The 24,438-nt window shown below is 37.3% G+C and overlaps 1 protein-coding gene across 1 annotated transcript in view; it reads right to left on the reverse strand.

The window, feature by feature from the left end:
• Window positions 1-24,438, reverse strand: part of LOC107290483 (utrophin) — a 133,391-nt gene that overhangs the window by 15,399 nt on the left and 93,554 nt on the right. The window contains exons 27-39 of the mRNA XM_015819364.1: window positions 22,411-22,545; window positions 20,697-20,846; window positions 19,035-19,196; window positions 18,570-18,698; window positions 16,899-17,072; window positions 14,990-15,145; window positions 14,008-14,178; window positions 11,945-12,124; window positions 9,240-9,368; window positions 8,896-9,066; window positions 7,945-8,100; window positions 5,553-5,690; window positions 3,166-3,318 (exon numbers count right to left, since the gene is read on the reverse strand). Of these exons, the coding sequence (XP_015674850.1) occupies window positions 3,166-3,318; window positions 5,553-5,690; window positions 7,945-8,100; window positions 8,896-9,066; window positions 9,240-9,368; window positions 11,945-12,124; window positions 14,008-14,178; window positions 14,990-15,145; window positions 16,899-17,072; window positions 18,570-18,698; window positions 19,035-19,196; window positions 20,697-20,846; window positions 22,411-22,545 (2,004 nt within the window). The remainder of the gene's footprint in view (window positions 1-3,165; window positions 3,319-5,552; window positions 5,691-7,944; window positions 8,101-8,895; window positions 9,067-9,239; window positions 9,369-11,944; window positions 12,125-14,007; window positions 14,179-14,989; window positions 15,146-16,898; window positions 17,073-18,569; window positions 18,699-19,034; window positions 19,197-20,696; window positions 20,847-22,410; window positions 22,546-24,438) is intronic.

The raw sequence follows: 24,438 nt of genomic DNA on the forward strand, positions 1-24,438 counted from the left end.
TCACCTACATCGTCCATATAGGACGACTCGGGAACTCAACTCCTACCCCGGGCAGCTCACCGATCCCCTTATGCCCAGGGGAAAGGTATCAAGCCGTTTGGCAGCAGATGCTGGCTGTCAAACCGGCTTTTACGCAAAACAGGCGGGAGGCAGCAAACAGCTGCGACCAGCGAAATCGCCTGCCACCGGAAGCCTCAAATCTCATAATTTTTATACTTGCAACTGCTGTCAAGATGCAAGTACAAAATGCTGAGGTTTGCATTGTTATTTTGATTTTCAACATGTTTTTTTTAATGAAACTAGATGGGTCTTATCCAACTTGCAGCTGCCAGCTGTGTGTATTTCAATTCCCAGAATTTTCCCAGAATGAGCATGCTGGTTAACACGTTCTGAAAGTTGAAGTCAACACATTTGAAAGCTGCTCCCAAGTTGGGTAGTCTACTTTATACACCCATTATGCAAATCCCTCAAGGCCTATTATTTGTTTAACCATCCTTGAGGATCACAGCTTATATTATATTGAAGTTTGTTATAGAGTTTTCTAGGGTTTTGGTATGACAGGTGGGCCATCTGTTCAGCAGCGCTAACACTGAAGGAAGAAACATTCAGTATATGATCAGTAGATCAAAATCACCTCTTCCCAAGCTCCTAATAGCCTCATGGAAAGAAAATGCATATAACTACTGCCAAGCAGACCATTATTATTCTATACTACACAGAACTCATTCTGAGATTTGAACATTCCTTTATCTCATCCTCAATTGGTTTTAGATTTACAAGTTACAGAAGAGTCATAAAGAGATTGATTAATTTAATTATGAAGCTCCATAACGAGTAATGCAAAAGGATAGACAGATTTTCTAATACACAAGCCTGTCCAAAAAATTACTTACTGCTCCACAAGTCTCATTATATAAATAAACATAAAACAAATCGTATGGCAGACTAGGAATCTAAAAAAGTGGATCCATTAGAAACAGAAAATGAAAAGTCATTGTATATATGTTTGAATTATTGAAAGAGTTTCTTAAATTAGCTATCAACATCCTCTCAGTAGGTAGGAATCTCTCTCCTAAATAACTGTTACAATCAATAATATTTTCAAAAACATCTGACGACCACAACTGAGCCGAAAATTTTTGTTGCTAAGTGAGACATTTGTTAAGTGAGTTTTGCCCAATTTTACGACTTTTCTTGCCACAGTTGTTAAGTGAATCATTGCAGTTCTTAAGTTAGCTGCTAAATGAATCTGGCTTCCCCGTTGACTTTGCTTGTCAGAAGATCACAAAAGGTGATCACATGGGACACTGCAACTGTTATAAATATGAGTCAGTTGCCAAGCATCTGAATTCTGATCACGCAACCATGGGAATGCTACAAGGGTTGTAAGTGTGAAAAACCATCACAAGTCATTTCTTTCAATGCCATTGTAACTTCAAACCGTCACTAAATGAAAAACGATAACTACCTGTATAAATTCTTTTCAGGAATTAATTAGAACTAAGGTTTAGTAAGCCTCTCAGTTAACCAAAAACCTAGCCAAAAGTTACCCCTTTTCTCATTGGATTTTATACCAATGAGTCAGATGCATTTGAAAATATTATTGATTGTAATAGTGATTTAGGAGAGAGACTCCTACCGAGAGGAGGTTGATAGCCAATTTAAGAAGCTCTTTCAATCATTCAAATATATATACCATGATTTTTTTTGTTTTCTGTAATCAGTTGGAAGTATTCTTTGAATGTATGAAGAATATGGATGAAGATTTGGCCCAATTCATTGAAGTCATGGGAATCAGTGGCTATGAGCCTTGGTGGCAGTGGGAGTGTCTCTAAAGGTCATTGCTGGGGGATTAGCGAGTTTCCTTATACAGTTTATTGGCCACTGGAGGAAGAAATAGCTGGACTAGATGAGTCAGGTGTCTAATCTAATGTGGCACTTCTTAGGTTCTTATATTCTTATGTTTAGTTAAAGATGAGCTTTAGAAAACATTTATAGAATAGAGCTGGAAGGGACCTTGGAGGTCTTCTGGTCCAGCCTCCTGCTCAAGCAGGAGAACTTATACCAGGGGTAGTCAACCTTGGCTCTTTTATGACTCGTGGACTTCAACTCCCAGAATTCCTGAGCCAACTAAGCTGGCTCAGGAATTCTGGGAATTGAAGTCCACGAGTCATAAAAGAGCCAAGGTTGACTACCCCTGACCTATACCATCTCAGACAAGTGACTGTCTAGCCTCTTTTTAAAAAATCTCCAGTGATGGAGTGCCCACGATTTCTGGAGGCAAGCTGTTCCACTTGTTAATTGTCCTCACTGCCAGGAACTTTCTCCTTAATTCCAGGTTGCTTCTCTTTCTGATCAGTTTCCAACCATTGTTTCTTGTCCTGCCCTCTGGTGCTTTGGAGAATAATGTGACCCGCTCTTCTTTGTGGCAGCCCCTCAAATACTGGAATATTGCTATCATGTCTCCCTTATTTCTTCTTTTCTTTAGACTAGCCAAACCCAAGTCCTGCAGCCATTCTTCATATTTATAATCCACTCTTGCTTCATATTATAGGCCAATATATTTCATATTCACGGGGACATGAAATCCATGTAGCTTAGTTCTAGAATTGTTCAATTAAATAGTGATTCTGAGGTCACTATAATATGTTCCTTTGACTTCTGAGCCCAATTTAAAGTATTAGTTATTATTTATAAACTGTACAGCATAGGACCATTGTATCAGTCACAGTTTTGATTCGCATAGTTAACACTATCAGTCTGATTCATCCTGGAAAGGCTGGTAAAAGTCACTTCTTCATTCAAGGTACTTGAGATTTGAAGAAGATAAGTGGTGGAATATGTTTGAATTAGTTTCCCAGAGTAAATTAATTACTCAGCGGGGAAACAGTATTCTTACCTTAAAAGAGTAAAATACCATTCGTTTTGGACTAAATAAACAAATAATTACATTACTAGCAACACGACCCAAGTGATCCTTATGCCACCTAAACATGTTAGAGTTCAACAGTCATAACTGCCAGGCAGCTTGTCAAAAAAATAAGTTGAGATTCAACCTATGTGGAAGCACCAGTTTGGAAACACTGGGATTGACAGCAGGAACTATTGAGAACAAAACTACTGAAAAATTACATAAATGAATGGTTGATATTAAAAAGAATTTACCTTTGTTTTCTCCCTCTCTTCTGCTTCTTGAAGTCCAGAAAGACTTGTGTCTGTTTCACTAAGCCACTGCAAATGACTCTCTGCTTCCATTTCATATAGAGTAAATGAAGGTGGAAGTTCTGACACCTGCCTCCTTTGTAATGACCGAAGCTCCTACAACCCAAAAAGAAAGGTTATACAATTAATAATTAAGGTTATAAGACAGGGGTGAGGAACTATGGTCCTTTTATAACTTGTGGACTTCAACTCCCAGAATTCTTGAGTCAACCATGCTGGCTCAAGAATTCTGGAAGTTGAAGTCCACAAGTCATAAAAGGGCCATAGTTCCCAATCTCTGGTCTAAAAGAAGAACTTTTTCTGTCCCAGACCCTGCCCTTTGGAACATCTTGCCACCAGAGATGAGATCTGCCCCCAGCCTTCTGGCCTTTTGGAAGGGCCTTAAGACCTGGATCTGATGGCTGATTTAGGATCAGGCTCCAATTTGGACATGGTTGGTGCAGTGACATAGAAGACACCATTTCCATTTCGCTCAAGCCTTTTGGTTTTAGTCTATATTTAACTTGTAACTTTTAAGTCATTTTATGTTTAGAATTCTTCTTATATTTATATTTTTATTGCATTATAAGCTGCCCAAGTCACCTAGATAGTAAGATGGATAGCATATAAATTTAATACAGGCAGTCCTCAACTTACAACAGTTCATTTAGTGAATGTTTGAAGTTACAACGGCACTGAAAAAAGATGACTTGTGACCACTTCAGCATCCCCACGGTCATGGGATCAAAATTTGGATGCTTGGCAGTTGGTTCATATTTATGACCTTTGCGGTGTCCCAGGGTCATGTGATCACCTTTTGCAACCTTTTTTTTTTTAACAAAATTTTATTAAGTTTATATAGATGAGGAAAAATAGGAACAATACAGGTATGGTAAAGGGAAGGGTGGAAGGAAAGGGGAAGGGGAGGGGAATAAGGAATTAGGGTAAAATAAGGATAGGTACAATCACATATTTCAACAAACAAGCTACCGTCCGGATCATAATAATGAGCAAATATCATATTCAACCATTTTTACCAAAGCCTAGACTATAACATATTAAAAACAATTAGTAAACAAATACGTTAATCTATTACGTAAACACTACTAATAAAATCTCAAAAAATCCTAACAATCAAAAGTAAGAAATGAAAATCAGTAAATCAGGAGAAATAATCATATCATCAAAATGTTAGTTAGAACTCGATTAAAAATCAGTCATCTATTCTAATATATTGAATCCTTCAAGTTCTAATGTGTCTCTAACCATTGATAAAAAATTTCCCAGGTTCTAAAATAAATTGAATCATCTTTTTCTTTCATTTCTAATATTAGTCTATCCATTTCCGCACACTCTTAAAATTTTAGTAATTATAATCTGGTCAGATGGTAAATTCTCATTTTTCCAAAATTGGACAAATACTATCCTTGCAGCAGTTAAAACATGCAATATCAAATAGTCATTCTCTTTACCATAATCCTGTCTTAATATTCCTAACAAAAACAATTCCGGTTTAAATTCTATCTGTAGTTTCATCATCTTTTCCAACCATCTATGGATCTTAGACCAATATTTCTTAGCGATAGGGCATATCCACCAGGCATGGTAATAAGTGCCTGGCTGTTGTTTACATTTCCAGCAAAGATCCGAAACATTTTTAAACATTTTTGCTAAGCGCACTGGTGTCATATGCCATCTATAAAACATCTTATGTAAATTTTCTTTATACGCTACCGCTTTTGTAAGCTTAATATTTTTATCCCACAGTTTTTGCCAGTCTTCCAAATCTACAGAATGTCCAAAGTTCTTTGCCCATACTATCATTGTTTCTTTCACTTGTTCTTCTTCCATCTTCCAGTTTAAGAGAAATTTATAGAATTTTCTAATCAAATTCTCATCTGTTTTTAATAAAATTTTATCCAATGGGGTCTGTTCTTTGTAAAAACCTGTCGATTTTATATCTTTTTCGTATCTTGTTTGAATTTATCTTTTGCAACCTTCTGACAAGCAAAGTCAATGGGGAAGGCAAATTGACTTAGCAACGGTCCTACTAATTTAACAACTGCAGTGATTCACTTAACAATTGTGGCAAGAAAAGTAGTAAAATGGGGCAAATGTCACTTAACAAAGTTCTCACTTAGCAACATACTGTAAATTTGGGGCTCAATGGTTGTCATAAGTCAAGGACTACCTGTAAATAAATAAATAATGATAGCAGAGAGGAACAGGCAAAAAGGTGGATTATTTATGTCTCGTAGACAAGAGTGAGAATTTTCAGGTGCGTATAAGGCTTCAGGGGGAAGAAATAGAACATTATAGATCTACTGCACAGCAAGGCTACTTTCACTGACCTTTGCATTGCTTTGCTTGGTCTGAAGGAGAAGGAGCTGCAAACGAATTTTTTCTCTCCGGTTATCTTCCATGAACTGCTGTAACAAATGCTCGCCTTTTTGCAGAACTTCCTCAATTTGGGCTCTTTCTTCATCCAGCTACAATTTTAAAAAGGAGGACATATTTTCAGGAATACTTGGGGCAACTAGCTTTTGTTACTCCCAAAGAGTAAGACAGTACAGAGAAACCTGTATAGCATGGTTGTGCGTGTTTAAAAAACGATATCAGGAAAAGTGCTGCAAACCTCACACGAGCACAGCATCTCTCTGCTATTTATTCAAGGAACCGTGCACAAAGCTGAAAAAAAAAAGTTATCAATCCCTTAAAGAAATCACCTTTTTCTGGGTTGGCACAAAAACAGAGAGAGGTGCTCTGTTGCATGAGTTTTGAAGTACTTCCTCAGAATCCTTTCTGAAGAATGTAAAATTCTAATTAATCGTTTTATCCTACATAAAGACTCAGCGGATTCATATTTTGCTGTGAATTCATTAGGAGGTCATTGTAATTACTGACTGTGCAACACAAAAAATGGAAGGACATTTCGATATGGACGAACGCCTACGGAAGCTAATGGAGATGGCAGAGATGGCTAAATTGACTGTTTTGATTAAAGACTATAAATAATTTTGTTTCTACATGGAGACCGTGTCTGGACTTGAAGTGGAACAAAATGAAACTTTGATTTTTGGGTTCTACTGATAGATTGATTTGGTGTTATAGAAGTGGCTAGTAAAAGGTTGAGGTTCGATGTTAATGCTTCATTCTACTGCAACAGAAGAAGTTCAGGAGTCAGTGCCTTTTCTTTTCTTTTTCCCTCCCCACTGTGTCCTACTATTTGCTTTTGTATTTTATTCTATAATCTAATAAAATGTTACAAAACTACTAACTATGCAACATGTAGTTGTGTGCCAAAGTAAAACTGTTTTCAGTGAAGATACCAGGCATTCAGATAATACAGGTGGTCCTCAATTTACAACAGTTCATTTAGTGACTGTTCAAAGTTACAACGGCCCTGAAAAAAGTGCCGCTTTTACAACCTTTCCAGAATCCCCACGATCATATTTATTTATTTATTTATTTATTTATTTATTTATTTATTTATTTATTTATTTATTTATTTATTTAAATTTATATACCGCCCTATCTCCCTTACAGGACTCAGGGCGGTGAACAGGCAATAATAAAAATCACAATAAATATTAAATAAAAAGCCTGCTCTGAAATACCCCATATAACAACCCCTACCAAAACACAAACAAAACTACGCCAGGCCGGCCGCATGGAATAGATGGGTTTTCAAGGCTCGGCGGAAGAGGCGCAGGTCCGTAGTTGTACGTAGGTCGGGGGGTAAGTCATTCCAGAGGGCAGGAGCTGCCACAGAGAAGGCTCTCCCCCTGGGGGTCGCCAGCTGGCATTGACTGGCCGACGGCACCCTAAGGAGGCCCTCTCTGTGGGAGCGGACTGGTCGAAGGGAGATATTTGGTAGGAGGCCATGATCAAAACGCTTGCCAACTGGTTCAAACTTATGATTGTTGCTTTCCATGTGATTTCCTTTTGCAGCCTTCTGACAAGCAAAGTCAATGGGGAACCAAGATTCACTTAACAACCGGGTTACTAACTTATTAACTGCAGCAATTCACTTAACAACTGAGACAAGAAAGGTTTTAAAATGGGGCAAAATTCACTTTAAAAATGTTTCACTTAACAACAAAAATTTGGGGCTCAATTGTGGTCAGAAGTCAAGCTCTACCTGTAATCTAATCCTAATGTTCTGTATCTATATCTCTTTCCTTTGTTGTAGAGGTAAGCAGGGGGTTGGACTCGATGACCTCCAAGGTCCCTTCCAACTTTATTATTATTATTATTATTATTATTATTAACTCTTGCGTATTCTAGCAATGTCCAGGAGGAGCAGCATTGTGGGTCATCTCTTGCACTGCCTATGCTTCAAGTATAATAGATGTAGTACAGAAAGGAGACACATTACAGATTCTCCCAAGGACTTGGAATGGTGAGAAAGTGTTTGAAAAAAGATGAGCTTCCAAATGCATGATTTCAAGTACGACACAACTATACATTTTATCGTAATTAAACAAGACAAATCCCTTGCACATGTAGAATTGAATATATATAAAGTCATCAGGAAGACCACAATGGTGAAACAGCTGATACAAGCAAGATCAATATTTATTGCATGCAGCAAATGAATTACAATGTTGCCAATAGACGTCTAGGTCACAGGATTCCAGATTAAAAAGTGAAGCCTGGGAATTAAAAGAAAGAAAGAAACAAAAAAGAAACAAAAGATAAGGATGAGTATGACAGTTTTGTTTTAACATGAAGTTTTCCAACCTTTTCATCATCTTCTTTTGACTCCATGTGTTTTTCCACTATGGTCAGCATTTCCTTTATCTCACATTCAAATTTATCAAGGTCTTTAGAAGCCACTGAAATTCCACAGAGCTCCTGCTTAGCAAACTTTTTATGAGCGTCCTGACTGAACAGCATCTGACACACACAAAGATAGCAAGCACCCTAATCAGTAGTCAATATATTTGTAAACATATCACATAACTGCAACAATATAGTTGTAAATGAATAAATAGCCTCCCCAAAACTGATACTAAGAAATTATCTTTTGCAGATAGCTTGTAGGCTAGTACAGAAAGAGAATTACATATATTATAACATAAAATGATTCACCCAAACCCCCAGAATATATTACTTCATATGCTTTTGGCAACTGAAAAGAGAAAAAGAGGAAGTTTTGAAGTAACATTTTAAAAATTAAGTAAGTTATCTTCTTTCTTTTTCTTGTTTAAAAAGTACTGTTGAAGAAGTAGAGCTATCTCACTCAAAGTAGGGCAGAACTAATACAAGTAGTCCTTGTTTAGAAACTGCTTCATACAACAAATGTTCACAATTACAACGGTTTTGAAAAAATAACTCGTGTCCAATTCTCGCATTTATGACTTTCACAGGTCTGTAAAGCAAAGGAAAACTGAAGTATTGTACCGTTTCACTTTGAAACTGCTTCACCAAACTACCAACTTGCTTGTCCCAAATGCAGTTGCTAAACAAGGACTACCTGTATTTTGTCCTTGTGCAACCATGTGCACAAAGAGATAATGTCCTAAAAAAAATGCAAAAATGCAATGAAATATTAGAAAACAGTTCCCTTCGACAAAATACAATGCAGTAGCATGCATTTCACAGAAACATTAGAGAAATAAAAATCAGCAATATAAATGTAAAAATAGGCCAGTAGATATGCTTTGGGACCAGGAAGTCTTCCGTACTCACCTTAGCACTTCTGATGTGCTGTGATACTTTTTCAAAGTTCCTATTCAGTTCAGTCAATTTGGGTTCTACAAGCTCATGACATGATACCCCACGACTGTTCATCAGTATAACAGCTTGGTCCCGCACATTATCAACTCTGAGACTAACAGCATCCAATTCTGATGTTAGACGCTATGAATAGGGAAAAAATGGGTTATTATTTAGCTCACAGTAGGATTTAAAAAGGGAGGAAGGGAAACAAGACAGAAATCAACTTGAAAAACTGGCAGACTTTCATTTGGATCCAAAATATGCTGCCGGTATTACTGTCTAAGTCATGTCAGTAAGAAGTTTAATTTTGCTACCTTTACTGTCTCCTCTTTCTTGTTGGCAGGCTTTTTCTCAATCTCATCCAACAGAGCTTCAGCTTGGTACAGCCAAGTGCTTATGTGGGCAACGTTCTCATCAAAAATCTCCAGTTGGCTTTGGTGATTCTATAAAGGAAAGACAAAGATAAATCAATGAAAACATACCTTAAATGTCAATAAAATTTAGCTATTTTAACAGAAAACATTCACAGCAGTCGGTCAATGGCATTTTCATTCGGTTTTTTTTTCAGCTCTTTTAGTGCCAAGACCTAAAAATTATTTGGTATTTATTTATTATAATTTTAGTCACTAGATTTATATCTTATCTTTTCTCACAAAGATCAAAATGACATATAGACTTCCTTCCAGATAATTTTCTTACAACAAAAGTTCTAACATCGCACACACACATGCACGCATATGTGTGCGCACAAAGAGATAGAGATAGAGATATATGGAAAGAGGGAGAGAGGGATAGATGATAGAGAGAGAGAGAGAGATGGGGAAAGAGAGAGAGAGAGAAATGGGGAGAGAGAGAGAGAGAGATGGAAAGAGAGAGAAAAAGAGAGTGAGAGAGATTGTTGCCACATATCGCATTTAGGGCCCTTCGTAACCAACTTGCATTTAAGGCTATTTGTAGCATCCTGCAGTCACGTGATCGTAATTTTTGGCATTTTTTGCCAACTTCCGGCATTTACCTCCAGTTTCTGGCAAAACACCCATTGAAAAAATGGATTCACTTAACAACTCCTGCTTTTGCTTTAATGATTGCTACAAAAAAAGTTGTAAAACTGGGCACAGTCACTTGGTGACCCTTGACAACCGCCAATTCCAGGCCCAATTATGGTCATAAACTAAGGGTTACCTGTAAGATAAAGGCAATGAAATGGGAGACACATTCAGGGCTGCAAGACAGATGGAAGTCCTTCAAGGTAGAACAAACTTGAACACCTAACTCATGAATACTAAAAATACTTTGATTATAGGTTTACAGTTATAAAACCTTGCTTCCCTGAATGTTCCTCTCTTCTCCCTGTCCTGAACTATGGACAGCCAAGCCTGAAACGCTTTCTCAAATTCCATTCTAGCTCTGGGCTCAGATATAATAATAATAATAATAATAATAATAATAATAATAATAATAATAATAATAATAATAATAGTGATGATGATATGATGATAATAATAATAATAATAATAATAATAATAATAATAATAATAATAATAATAATAATAAAGTTGGAAGGGACCCTAGAGGTCATCTAGTCCAACCCCCTGCTCAGGCAGGAAACCCTATACCATTTCAGACAAATGGCTGTCCAGTCTCTTCTTAAAAACTTCCAGTGTTGGAGCATTCAACACTTCTGGAGGCAGGTTGTTCCACTGGTTAATTGCTCTAACTGACAGGAAGTTTCTCCTTAGTTCTAGGTTGCTTCTCTCCTTGATTAGTTTCTATCCATTGCTTCTTGTCCTGCCTTCAAGTGCTTTGGAAAATAGCTTCACTCCCTCTTCTTTGTGGCAACCCCTGAGATACTGGAACACTGCTATCATGTCCCCCTCTTGTCCTTCTCTTCATTAAACTAGACATATCCAATTCCAGCAGCCGTTCCTTATATGCTTTAGCCTCCAGTCCCCTAATCATCTTTGTTGCTCTTCTCTGTACTCTTTCTAGAGCAGCGGTTCTCAACCTCTGGGTTGCGACCCCATTTGGGGTCGATCGACCATTTCACGGGGGTCGCCAAGCAAGGCTGTCCGCCATTTTTTTTCCCTTTTTCGGCGGGTGCCTTACCTCCCTTGAGCTGGGCCAGCTGGTGGTCGGCTTGCTCCGTCTCTGCCGCTTGCCAGCTACGCCTCAGCCTGCGCAGGGGGCGGAACCACGCATGCGCGGCGCTCCCGGACAGGGAAAGTCCTCGACGTACGACCGGTTTAGTCCTCGACTTACGACCGGTTTAGTCCTCGACTTACGACCGGTTGGGGGGTTGCGGCATTAAAAAGGTTGAGAACCACTGTTCTAGAGTCTCAACATCTTTTTTACATCATGGTGACCATCATGGATGCAGTATTCCAAGTGTAGTCTTACCAAGGCATTGTAAAGTGGTATTAATACTTCATGTGATTTCTCTTATTTGACCACTGCCTTGGCTGCAGCTCTTCATCCTCTTCTTCAAGATTATTCTCAGAGCCCATTACATCCATTTCTGTTTTTTATTATGAATAATGATTGCACAGATAATGGGTGCAGTTTGTTTAAATAAACCTCAAAGAATATTTCCATGAGTCCTCTTATGTAATAATTATTTTTAAAGCATTTATTCTTGAGCTAAAGCTTCAAAGAAAAGATTTTGATACTTCCTGAGCATGCAGTAAGAAGCAAATCTATCAAATTGTTCAATACATTTTACTATTTCTTGAAAAACTGTTCATCGTCTGATTCATTTTTCCATTTAACAGGTCAGCCTTCCCCAACTAAATACTCCCCAGAGATATCGTCCTAGCTGGCCTGGCCATGGGACTTTCAAATTTAACATATCTTGGAGGCAATTGAGTAAGACCGTTCTCTCCTGATAGGAAATTTGACATTTGTAAACACTTCCTACTTGAAGAGTAAGAAGACCACCATCAATGCTTATGACCCTATCAAAAGCCATACAGATAATTAATTCTACAAATGTCAAAATTTGCCGTTTGCAGTTTCAGCTTACCAGAAGTGTATTGCACCAATCTTCGGTCCAGGTTCGGACTCTGCTCCATCCAGCATTAAGGACACAGAGTTTTTCCTCCAGAGGAGCTTCACTTCCGTCCACTAAGGCCTGCAGTGCAGCACTGCTCTCTGTTACACTGTTCAGATCGACTTTCTTCCTCTCCAATTCTCTCAGCACATTCTGGAAGGCATCAAGGACCATTAACAGAACAGAATAAAATTTCTCAAGGTGACAGAACCAAAAATTTTATTATTGGTTTGGTTTCTATCTTGATCGATTTAGCTAACGACTGACATATCACTGCAATGAGCAATCTGATATACCGTATGATACCTAAAGCGATCTTCTAAAATTCAGAGTATCTTAGTAGTCACAGAATAGAAAATTTTCAAAGAAATGTTAGCCTCAGTAACTGGTAAGGTTGTGCTTTAAATGCACCATTCTTTGTTTTAATTACATTCTGTAACTGATTTTGCAAAATCTATTATGACATGCCAAATTGATGCAAATTGCAGTTATTACGCAATCGGATAATAAAGTATATCTTTTTCACAAAGTTTCTTTTGCAAATTTGGGGAACTACATATCTTTCAAGGGGAAACATTAAGATTGCTTTTGGGGGAATATATATTTTTCATAAATTGGAAAAATGATTTTTAATATTTTTGCTATACCTGTTTACTAATAAATCAGTCTCACTTTCTTAAATTGTTCTTATTTTAACAGAAAGATTTACGCAATGAGTAAGCTAATGCAATAGTAAACTACAACTTTAGCTTGACAAATCTTTTGCTCATATAGATTTTCACTTCCCCCTCTGCTATTTACTGCAATTGAAATTCTAGACCTAGTTAACAGTAAATAAATGTCCAGCAAATTATGATTTGAAACTATCACTTTCCTATAAACCAAGATCACGCTACAACCTAAACCCTGTTTTGAAGAGCAAGTAAGTATTCCATAGAATATAATTTCTGTCATGCCAATTTTAAAAAAAAGGAATAATTACACAAATCTGGCATTCAAAAATGTTTAATAATATCAAATCTCTCTTTAATTCTAGAATTTTTTTCAAGAATCTCCAAGCTTTTTCTCACAGGCATATTTTTTATGGTAGAATATATGCTTTTCCTCATGATACAATTCTCTTTATAGGAATAACATGCAGAATGATTCCTACAATTTCCTATTTCAGTGGGAAGCCACTCGGTGCCCCTTTTCACTCTGGATTATACCTCTAGTAATTAATGCATGTTCTTTGTTCTGAAGAAATAATACACCGAAATTATATTGTTTTGTTTTCAACATTAGTCCCAGGCGCACAAACCTCCTCCTAGCAGGCTAATGACATTTTGCACTCAATTAGTCAAAGAACTGACGAACCATGACATTTTTAAAATAGCAATCAATAATTAAAACAAGTAATTACATTCAAAAAGCCAACAGCTGCATTACATTAATAGAAAAAAGAACTAAGTTCAGAGCATTGGATCTGTTAAATTTTTAATTCTGTTGGGTTGAAATAGTAAAGTTTTAAAATATGTACAAATGGCAAACAAATGAGATAAGTCTCTCAAGTTGAGTTCAACATTTAATGACCTCTTCTAAAATCTTAATATAATGAATACACAATGAGCAGCATGCATATTACAGAATTGCTTTTTTAAAAAGGAATTCTGAGGCATACAATAGTGTCAGGAAAAAAATGTCCCTATAACAGGAAAGGACAGGAGAGGAGACTAAATTTCTTTCAGGAAGTCTGGAATTCCTTGTGGTACTCTATATTGCATGCAATATAGAATACACTTTCAAATAGATTCCCCCATAAAACCAGAAGGAAAATCCAGGGAGATTCACCCAGATTTGAAATCACTGAATGCACTATCACCTGCTGGATTCAAATATTTATTAAATAAATATTTAAGCTAGGCTCCAGGTTAAAAATTTTGGTTTTTAACCTGCTTCCAAGGCAAAGCAGAAAGTACATTTTTGTTCAACATTAAGAACTATAACAAGTATCAGAATGAGATGCAAACAAAGAAGGTTGAGAACAGGCTGCTTACCTTAGCCCAAGCAATTTCAGTGTCCAGATCAGAAAGCAAACGTTCTGAAGTGGACTTGTGCACCAGTTCAGCTTCTGTCACCTCTAACCATTTGGATAAGGAGAGGGAGACTTCACTGAATTTGCACGAGAGTTGCAATGCCTGTTCCAGATCTTGTTTGCCTTCTGTCACCTGTTTTTTTTAAAAAAAGCATGTAAAAAAGCAAGCATCAAGAACAAAGAATTAAGAAAACTTATTTGATCAACATTATGTGTGGTCACACAGTGAGCAGATGTTTAGATGGGATCTGGCATTTTTATTTACTTATCAAGTCCTTCCTAAGGACCTGGCATGGGCAGATGTTGGTGTTTAATGATGTTAAAGATATCTTCATAGGATGTAAGCTGTTCCAAATAAAGCTGTTTTTTGCAGCTGACTGATGGTGATTTTGTCAATACTAAAGGTTTTCAAGCAGTGTTACACATTTCTGGAATTGCACTCAAAGCACCTATACATTTAGTATTATTCCACAACCTCTATTTTGGCTATGGTTACTTGCCTCTAAAAAGAATTTGTCCTCATCAGTCAACTACATCTATGAAGGAAAATGGATAAGGAAAAGGCATTCAATGACAATTCTACAAGATAGATGGACTCATGAAGGAAAAAGTGATCTGTCAAGAAACCATCTCTTAGATCATTTATTTTATTTCCCCAAAATATGTGTATGTTGCTTTTTACATTTTTTATCAAATCTCAAAACAGAGTGGAGTTACTCTAGATAAGCCTGCACTACATTTCTCATCAACCACAACTACTGGATAATAGTATTGATGTGGAAAGTCATGTATTCCGATCTCCGATTTAAAACATTATAGATTCTCATTTCAGATTTAATTGGTGAATAGTAAATCGGGTTCACATAATATTTAATTAAATGCTTGAAATTTACCTCAAATGGATTTCACATAGTGAAACAAAACTGTACATATGAAAGACTAACCTGCGCTCCCAAATCATTGTAAAGGAATTTCAGTGCTGTCAGTTGTTCATCCATGCTTTTGGGGTTGTCTGTCTGTTGTTTCTGTACAATCTGCCTTCCTGTTTTGATCACTGTCTCCACTTCAAGCTTTACTTCACTCAGGGTCTTATAGAGTTTCTAGAACCAGGGCACCATATAATTTTATTATATTATATTAAAATATATTATAATATTTCAAGTTACTCATTTAATTTTACTTTTCAATAACTAGCGGAATTTAACCACATTATCATCTTTATGCACATTCCGTTGTGTCCAGTTTGCTACAATAAGGAAAAATATTAACTATAACTAGATTCAAATTAGTCAGTAGCCCATTTTGAGCAACGGTTTCTATTTAGAAAATAAATTACAAAAATGCCCCCAACATCATAGCAAATAGAAATTAACATGAAGAATGAATGGAAGATAGTATGGCAGCTTAGAGCAAAAAAGAAGAGGAAAGAGGGAAAATAATGCCCAAGTTTCCAGCATGTTCAAAGTCTGGTAATGATGTCTGAATACAGCCCAAGTGCAATGAAATAACTCCACAATTAAAAAAAATGCACTGCTTTGTTCACATTGTTAACACTTTGCTCATTTTTTTTCTGACTTAGACTGACCACACTTTAATGGGAGATTCCATATTTGCAGTACAAATGTTTTAGATGAGGGAATAGAAGGGGAACTCATCAAAGTTGCAGATGACACCAAGCTGGCAAAAATAGCCAACAACCCAGAAGATAGGATGAAGATCCAGATGGATTTCAACAGATTTTAACACTGGGCCCTATCTAACAAAATGAAATTCAGTGAAGAGAAAGGTAAGGTTTTACACTTAGACGAGAAAAACCAAATATACAGGTACAGATCAGTGAAACTTAGCTCAATAGCAATAACTGAGAGAAGGATCTTGTAGTCCTTGTGGACAATCACTTAAATTTGAGCCAGTAATGTGCTACAGCGGCCAAAAAACCAGTGCAATCCTAGGCTGCATTACCAGAAGGACAGAATCAATATCATGTGAAATGTTAATACTGCACTATAAGGCCTTGATAAGACCACACTTAGAATACTGCATCCAATTTTGGTCACCACAATATAAAAAATATTCTGGAAAGAGTGCAGAGAAGAGCAACAAAGATTATTAGGAAGCTGGAGGCTAAAACATATGAACAACGGTTGCAGGAATTGGGTATATCTAGTCTAGTGAAAAGAAGATCTAGTAACATATATCAGTGTCCCAATATTTGAGGAGCTGCCACAAAGAAGAGGGGGTCAACTTATTCTCCAAAGCACAAGAAGGCAAGACAAGAAGCAATTGGTGGAAACTAACCAAGGAGAGAAGCAACCTAGAAATTTCCTGACATGAGAACAGCTTGCCTTCAGACGTTGTGGGTGCTCCATCATTGGAGCCTTTTAAAAAGAGACTGGACAGCCATTTGTCTGAAGTTGTATAAGGTCTCCTGCTCGAGCAGGGGTTTGGACTAAAATACCTCCAAGATCCCTTTCAACTATAATATTGTATTATTCTGTTTCCAGACAGGTCTGGAAAAAAAATCATGCCTAAAATCTTGGCTAAATAGACAATGAATGTGTTAGTCTTTTATACTGATGAGACTATAGCAAATGGGTCTCCAGGTGCTATTAAATTGGAGAACAAAATCATGCTCTTAGAACATATACTACTCTGATAATATGAGTGAAAACCATATTCTTTGATTTTTTTTATCTCAATGCACAAAATCATTGAGTCATTCATTCATGTTTTCTACCACTACTACAAAAGTCGATTGCTGGGCTACTGGAAAGTTCACTGCCATGGAGTAAAAAAGCAAATAAAAGTTTCACAGAGAGAAATTAAGAAAATTTAGTCATAGCATTATATTACCATGCACTTATCAAAGTGAAACTGAATGATATCCGGATCAATATCCTTCACATCCAAGATATGGAGTTCAACTTTTACACTATCCAGAACTCGTTTACAATCCAGCATACGCTGCTCAAAATTTGCTGGTTTCTGGAAGAGCTGGAACTTCGTGGATACCTCCCGGAGCTTTCTCTGTTTATATAAGAAAGCAAACATTTGATACATTCACACACTTAGAATGAAAAATCTTTCTACCAACTGTTCTTATTTATAAATTATATCTTACTCTTCTAGTCCATCATTTCTCTCTCTTTTATGTCATTATGGATTTCCTCCCCTTGTAACCATATTTCCCGGCATTATGCCTCTTCTCTAACTTATAAAATAATTTATCTCTAAATCCAAGACCTTCTGTTTTTCACTTAAACATGAGAAACTCAACTCCTCAAAAACAAGATTAAAAAAACCCCATCAAGAAGTTTTGTCTAGGCCTGTGTTTGGGGACTTTCAAAGGTACAGTGTGTACTCCGTTTCCAAATCTTCTTCACTTCTGTCAGCCCCAAAGCACAAAAACAGGCATGGAACACCATGAACTAATCAGTTCTCCCTCTAGCTACCTAATCAGAGAATTCACAAAATGGGACTTAAGCACCATCTCGTGTCCTGAATTTATAATACTTCCCAGAATATCAAAAATCTTCTTGCTTGAATGCATTCCTCATCTCTAATTAGTACTGCCTTTTTTCCCCCCTCTTTTACCTTTCAAAATCAATGCTATCAAGTTTGCCACTTAGTTCTTCATCAACTCCAAACACAACCCTTCTATCCTGGTTTCTATTTCCTATGGTCCACTGAATCTTTCTCACAAAACCAAATTGTTCTCCCTATTGCGAAAATATAAATGCCTCTGTCTAGACTTCACTCATCACAATCTCTGTTTTGAAACAACTGCTTTCCCTTTCCTTCTCTTTAGGGGATTTATTTGACACCTATACTTAGTTTTCATTAGTAGTGACTGTTTAGTGAAACAGTGCTTCAGGTTAGCCAGTCTTAGTAGCATCTTGTCTTCAAACATTTTCTCTACCTATTTGCAATGCTAATATCCATCCTGTTCAACAGATATAGATTCTTTCAAGTCCTCTATCTTTGTCTGTCTTTCTCTGTGTGTACCTCTGTTTCTGTATGTCTGTTTCTATCTGTCTGTCTCTCTCTTTCTCTCTTCTCATATAAAGGTATTGGGAAAAGGATGCTAATGATTATTAAAATGATTAACAATTGCCCAAGGATCTAAGAAAAGTGTATTGTAGCATTTTTTTCACAATTAGGAACTTTCAGAAGTATGTAAAAGTATTATCCTACTTTTACAAATATATGCCTATGAGAGTCGAAAAGGGGAAAGGTTGGAGAAAATGAAACTGAAAAAAGAACAGAAGTGACAAATAAATTAAACTTTATGTTGTTGTTGTTAATTGCGAAGTCGTGTTCTACCCATCGCGACCCCATGGACAACGTTCCTCCAGATCTTCCTGTCCTCTTTATAGTATGTATACTTTATAGTATGTAAAATTATCACAATTTCAACTGAAAACACGGCATTTGAAAGGAACACAACAATCCCGGGAACACTGGGAAACTAATTAGCAAAAACTAATTTTTAATTATGTCTTAGTGCTTGATCTCAATGATTACCTGCAAGACATCCAAATGAGTCCCACCACGGGAAGATCGGCATTCTGGTGAAGGTGGCATTAAAGAATAGACATTCTTTCTAAGCTCTTCCAAGGTGGACTCAAGGGCAGCAATCTCAGCCTGGATTTTCTGCCATTCGTTATAGAAAACGGGGAAGAGAGGACATAGCAGATATCAATCTGACTACCCAATAAATCATACTACTAAAATGTATTATTATAAAGACTATAATATCCACGTGCTGATTTCAGTGATAAACTGCTTATTTCAAAATCAAAAGATTACCGAAATTACTGATTTTGTAGTGTAAGACACCATCAGCATTTCTTCTTAGAGCATGTATCCCCTTAATTATCCTACAACTCAAAAACCATATTACAAAAGGGTTTTTTAAAAAATACATACATACATACATACATACATACATACATACATACATACATACATACATACATACATACATACCTGTGCCTCTTGAGGCATTTGGAAGGCATCTATTCTATTGGTCAAATAGGATGTTAGCTGCCTATCCAAATCCTTCAAGCTTTCCTGAAGAACTTGCAACATGTGCTCAGTTTCCCGCATCATTTGAAGTTGTTGCTCCAAAGAAATCTGCTTACTGACTGCCTAAGGGGAGACAAAGGAATATGTTGCATGAAAACTTTAGAACTTGTTGTATATAAACCTAAACATAAATACAAAAATAGTAAATCAGAACTGCTTACACTATGCTGTTATTTTCTGACTGTCAACAGTGCAATGAAATATTACTTTCTTATGGTTAAGGGATACCTGCTGAAAGGAACATAATTCAGAGATTCCTAGCATGGCAACTTAAATTAGAAGCACTGACTTTAGCATTCAGTTTTGTTGTCAAAACCTATGGAAGTTTCCAGAGGACATATTAATAACCATTGAAATCAGGATGGGATCCATCAATCCTCACAGACAACAATTTCCAAACGACTATCAATTCAGCTCTTTGTGCTTTTCAAGATCCTCTGTCCTGTATTTTTCAAAGCCAAAAAGTTGCTTTCTTTCCAAGGCAGCAGATAAACTTTTAAAACCACTATGGCTTTACTCCATATGAATCGTATAAATCTGCTCATCATGCTTCAAATCTTTTTAAAATATAAAATCAGACTTTCAGTCATTTTACACATTTTTGTGGGATAGGTCTTTTTTGGTAGAGACCATTTACCTGTTCTGTCCCCGTCTGACACACACACCCAAACAGCCAGCCGAGGGTTAAATAACTTCTCCACACTCCACGCCACAGATAAGAAAACTTGGCAGCAGCTCCGTAGCTGCCTGCCAAGACTTTTACTCAGAGAACAAAAAACAATACACACAGTTTGCAATTAAGTCCACAGCAAACTACTTCGCCAGAGATTTAGCTTTGTCCGTCACAGAGTCCAAATGGCCACCACCTCCCTTTTATAGCCTGTGGGGTGTGGTCCAGTGACTCAGTTTAATCTCTGGCACGTCTCCTTTTCTGCTGCACACGCTTGTCGCGCCTACGCTGGCGTGGATCCAGCCACAACGTATCTTCATCACTATCCGAAACACCTGGCTCCTGGCTAATCTCAGAAACACCTGGCTCCTGGTCAATCTCTTCTCCTTCGGGAGACACCTGAGGCATTGCCAAAGAGGAGGGTCCTGGAGAGGGAGGCCTGGCCATCTCCTCTCCTTCATGTTCGGAGCCTTCTTCCTCCGATTAGAGGGGCTCACAAGACGGAGCCACAACATTACCTTGGTTATAGCTATCATTATTATCATTTGTTTGAGGAATGTAGCCCCATGATGTGGCATCATAATTTTGCTTCTCGCCTGTACAAAATATAGGATGCACTAAGCTTTAATCTGGATCTGTTCACTTTCAATTAAGAATTCACTCAGCCATCCAGTTTACAGTGTAGGTCCTGCGGTTGTCCAACTTCTGACAGACCATAATACAAGATATAGGTAGTGTTGGCATAATTATGCACATCTGATCTTAAATATTGGGCAGCTCTTATTTCTATAAGCTAGTGAAGAGCACCTTTAAGCTTCATTCAAAACTGTATATTGTGGATGCTGACAGTAGTAAAAACAAATGTTTCATGTCATCAAAGTTACATATCATACCATATGACTTAATTCCTCATAACGGGCATTGAAAACTTCCAACTTTTCACTGATGATTTCATCAAGAATACCTCCATCTATCAATGTTTGACCAAGCTCCCGAATTTGAGTCCGATTATCAGCTGGATGACGCAGAATGGATTCCAGTGACTGAGAAAATAATTAAACCAAAATGTAGGCACTTGTTTTCTAACATACTGAACTCAGCACTCTGACATTTTAAAATTGGAAAAAAAATATCATTCAGAAAAAGCATTTATTTACAGTGTCTGAGGACTTACATTACCATTAAGAGAACAATGAAACATATGGCATTTATCACCCTAAAATAGTTATGGAAATTACAGACAAATAAATCAAAATAGTGGAACCCATAAAAACAACTCAAAAACTCTACCAAAACAAAAAGAGCAAGAGGAAATAAAATCAGCAAATGACAGCAGAATCACTGCAATGTAAACCCAAACCTGAAAGTAGATGGGAAAAAAAATTAGGTGTTTTTTTTTAATGCTTTCAGACAATAAAAAAGAAGGAAGAAAGCATCACCAATGGGAAAGCATTCTACAGGAGAATGCGTAACGATGGAAGCAGACATACATAGGGCCTCTTCTGGTTAGGGTTACCAGTACTAGGCTGCGAAAATCCAGGGGACCATTAGATGGCAGCACAAAGAATTTTATGTACCTCTTTGCTGCCATCTAGCAGTCATCTAAACTTGGGCATTCCCAATCTCATATTTCTGCCTGAGTTGATCATGATAAATATGGTGGGTCAAAAAACAAATGCAGTCTGAAATTTCCTCCACATGGAACATTTAAGAATAACTGTCGCTCTGAAGTAACTACAGAAATATACTAGGAATTCCTTCAGTTAACTGTGGACAATAAACAGTTGACTGGCTAATGTATTCTAGTTATAGTTTCTGAAGCATATTCAAAGAGAGTTCTATGTAGAACATATTGCATAAATGCCAGTGAAGTACTATATGAATAACAGCAGTCATGAGTTTATTTTATACATATTAATGCACCAATCAAATTAAGTTAAAAGAATCCGAAGTAGTCAACATAATTGCCAAGTTGTAAAGTGTCCTTAGAAAAACAAAGACAAAAGATACTGTATTATTAAATTTGTTTTTTTAAAAAATCATGTGTTTCACTATCACATTTCAAAGAACAAAGAAAATAGTTAGCAGAACAAAAGTTGGAATATACTGGAAGATCATAATGTGTTTATATAGCAGACCAATAAAAGTTTCTGGGTCGTCTTTGTTGTTAACAACACCGCAGCCAAAAATACCAATGTTTCAAAATATGTTTAGACACCTAGAAGTGTCCACTAGCTGTGGGAGGGTAAAAAAATAAAAATAAAAGATGGCAGGCACAAAACACACATTCAAAAAAGAGGGAAATCTACACAGAGATGCTGCATCTGATATTTTGCCCTGTTTTGATCTTTGATGATACCACTGCAGACACACCCATTTCTTTTAGCTCAAATAAATAAGATTTTTTTCATGTGGGCATCATTGATGCATTTTGAAATAAAGCAACCAAAAAATTCCTTTCAACACATCTGTCCACTTCTAGAATTAGTTAAATATTATGATAAATGAGGAATTTTCACTGAATTTAAATATAGGAGGAAAAACATCTTCAGTTAAAAAAACCTAAGCTTATTTGCATAAATTACTTTTACAGACTATCCTTTGTACCTCAAGGGCTTCACTGACAGCATCTATTTTCTCTGGCAAGTGTTCAGTTGTTTTCATCTTCTCTTCTAAAGTATTCAACCAGGCTGCTTCTAGGTCCAGATAGTGTAGCAGTTCAATCCAACAAGACCATACTTCCTGAAGGTAAAGAATATATGAAAAAAGAAAAACTCATTCCATTTCAGAGGCCGGTTCCTCTCAGTCGTGTGATACATTTATTTCTCAAGCTTTATGTAGATTTTCCTGAGTATATTGTTCATCAACAGCAATGATTTCTAGATAATTCACAAGTTATTGCCTAACAACGAGACAGATACTTTCAATTCACTCAGCCTCAAGGTTCTCACTTGCTCAACTCACTTAGTAATCTCCCATGCCAATTCCAGATGTTTGCACTATATACAATAACAAAACAAACGGATGGTATATTACAATGGGGATAACTTGGATGCTGCATGAAATAAATACATTTGGAGACAATAGCCAGTAATAATTTCCTAACTTAAGAGGCAAAAATGTATCTTGCCAATTCTATACTTCTTTATTTACCTGGATCATTAACATAGAATTTTCTAATTTGCCATCTTAAACATGACCCAAAATTGGTTTGGATCACATTCCAAAGTTCGTTCCAAAGCTACTGTAGTAATGTAATGCCCAATGTGGCTAAAATAGAGTTTGAGAACTTGACTTTCTCCTGATTTGCAGGTACAAAGAATTAAATAAGGGACCTGACTGCACAGTTGCTAATTCACATTGCTGTCAAAAGTATTATAGGAAATATAGGAATGTGTGTAGAAGTTAAATATACCTGAAATGTTTATTAGGCAATACATAATTCAGAAATAATCACTATATTGATAGAGTCTTAATATATGCATTCCGTTAGCTATATATTTCTCACCCATATATCCCTGGCTTTTTATTGACATTTTAAAATCAACAAAAAAAAACAGTGCACTCCCACTAATTTTGGAGCCACTGTTTGAACTTACTTTACTTGTATATGGAATGGTTTCTAACTAATGGGCAGTAACTACAATCCTTCATTATCTAAACAGGGCTGTTAGTGTGTGTGTGAGGCTTAAAGTCAGTGCTGACTCCTGGAAAGTGCCTACAGTTTTCTTGGCAAAATTTCACAAGTAGTTTGCACTTGCCTTCTTCCTAGGACTGAGAGCAAGTGACTGGCTCAAGGTCACCCAGCTGGCATCGTGCCTAAGGCAGGACTAAAACTGACAAGTCTCCTGGTTTCTAGCCTGGAGCCTTAAGCACTATACCAACTGGCTCTCTAGGGAGCTTTAAAATATCTAGAATTAAATATATAATAAAAGAGTTTTGAGTTTGTTCATTAAATGAGTTGCTGGTCCAACAACACCCCAATACCCAACTTTTAAATATACAGCAAAAACCATTGGCGTGATTTTTTTTTTAACTCTGGGAGTATAAACTTATGTCTTAAACCCTCCCATTGGTGTTAAGGAGCTTGGGCCATATCCAGAGGATCTAGTTCACGACTCGGCGGAAAATCAGGCGGCGGCTTGGGAAGCAGCCGCTGCCGCGGCACTGGACCGAGTCGTGCCTTTGCGGCCTCTGACCCGGCGTAGATCTCAACTGGCTCCTTGGTTTACGGAGGAGCTGAGAGAAATGAAATGCCGGAAAAGACGCCTAGAGAGCAGTTGGAGGGCTAGCCGAACCGAATCCGACCGAGCACAGGTAAGGGTACATGTTAGATCCTACCTTGTGGCGATGAGGGTGGCGAGGTCTAATTACTATTCCACCCTCATTGCGTCATCAGATAACCGCCCGGCCTCCCTCTTCAGGGTGACCCGCTCTCTCCTTCAATTGAGGGGGGGGGATCCCCTGGAGGGGAGGGCCGAGGACTTTGCGCAATATCTGCATGACAAAGTCGCTCGGATCCGAGAAGGCCTGGACTCTGACTGGGTGGCCCCGGGGGAGGATACGGGAACAGGTCTTGAGACTGTTGTATGGGAGGAGTTTGACTCTGTGGCTCCCGAGGACGTGGACAGGATC

This window comes from Protobothrops mucrosquamatus, unplaced genomic scaffold (genome assembly GCF_001527695.2).
Source record: "Protobothrops mucrosquamatus isolate PMUCROS unplaced genomic scaffold, P.Mucros_1.0 scaffold907, whole genome shotgun sequence".
Lineage (NCBI taxonomy): Eukaryota > Metazoa > Chordata > Lepidosauria > Squamata > Viperidae > Protobothrops > Protobothrops mucrosquamatus.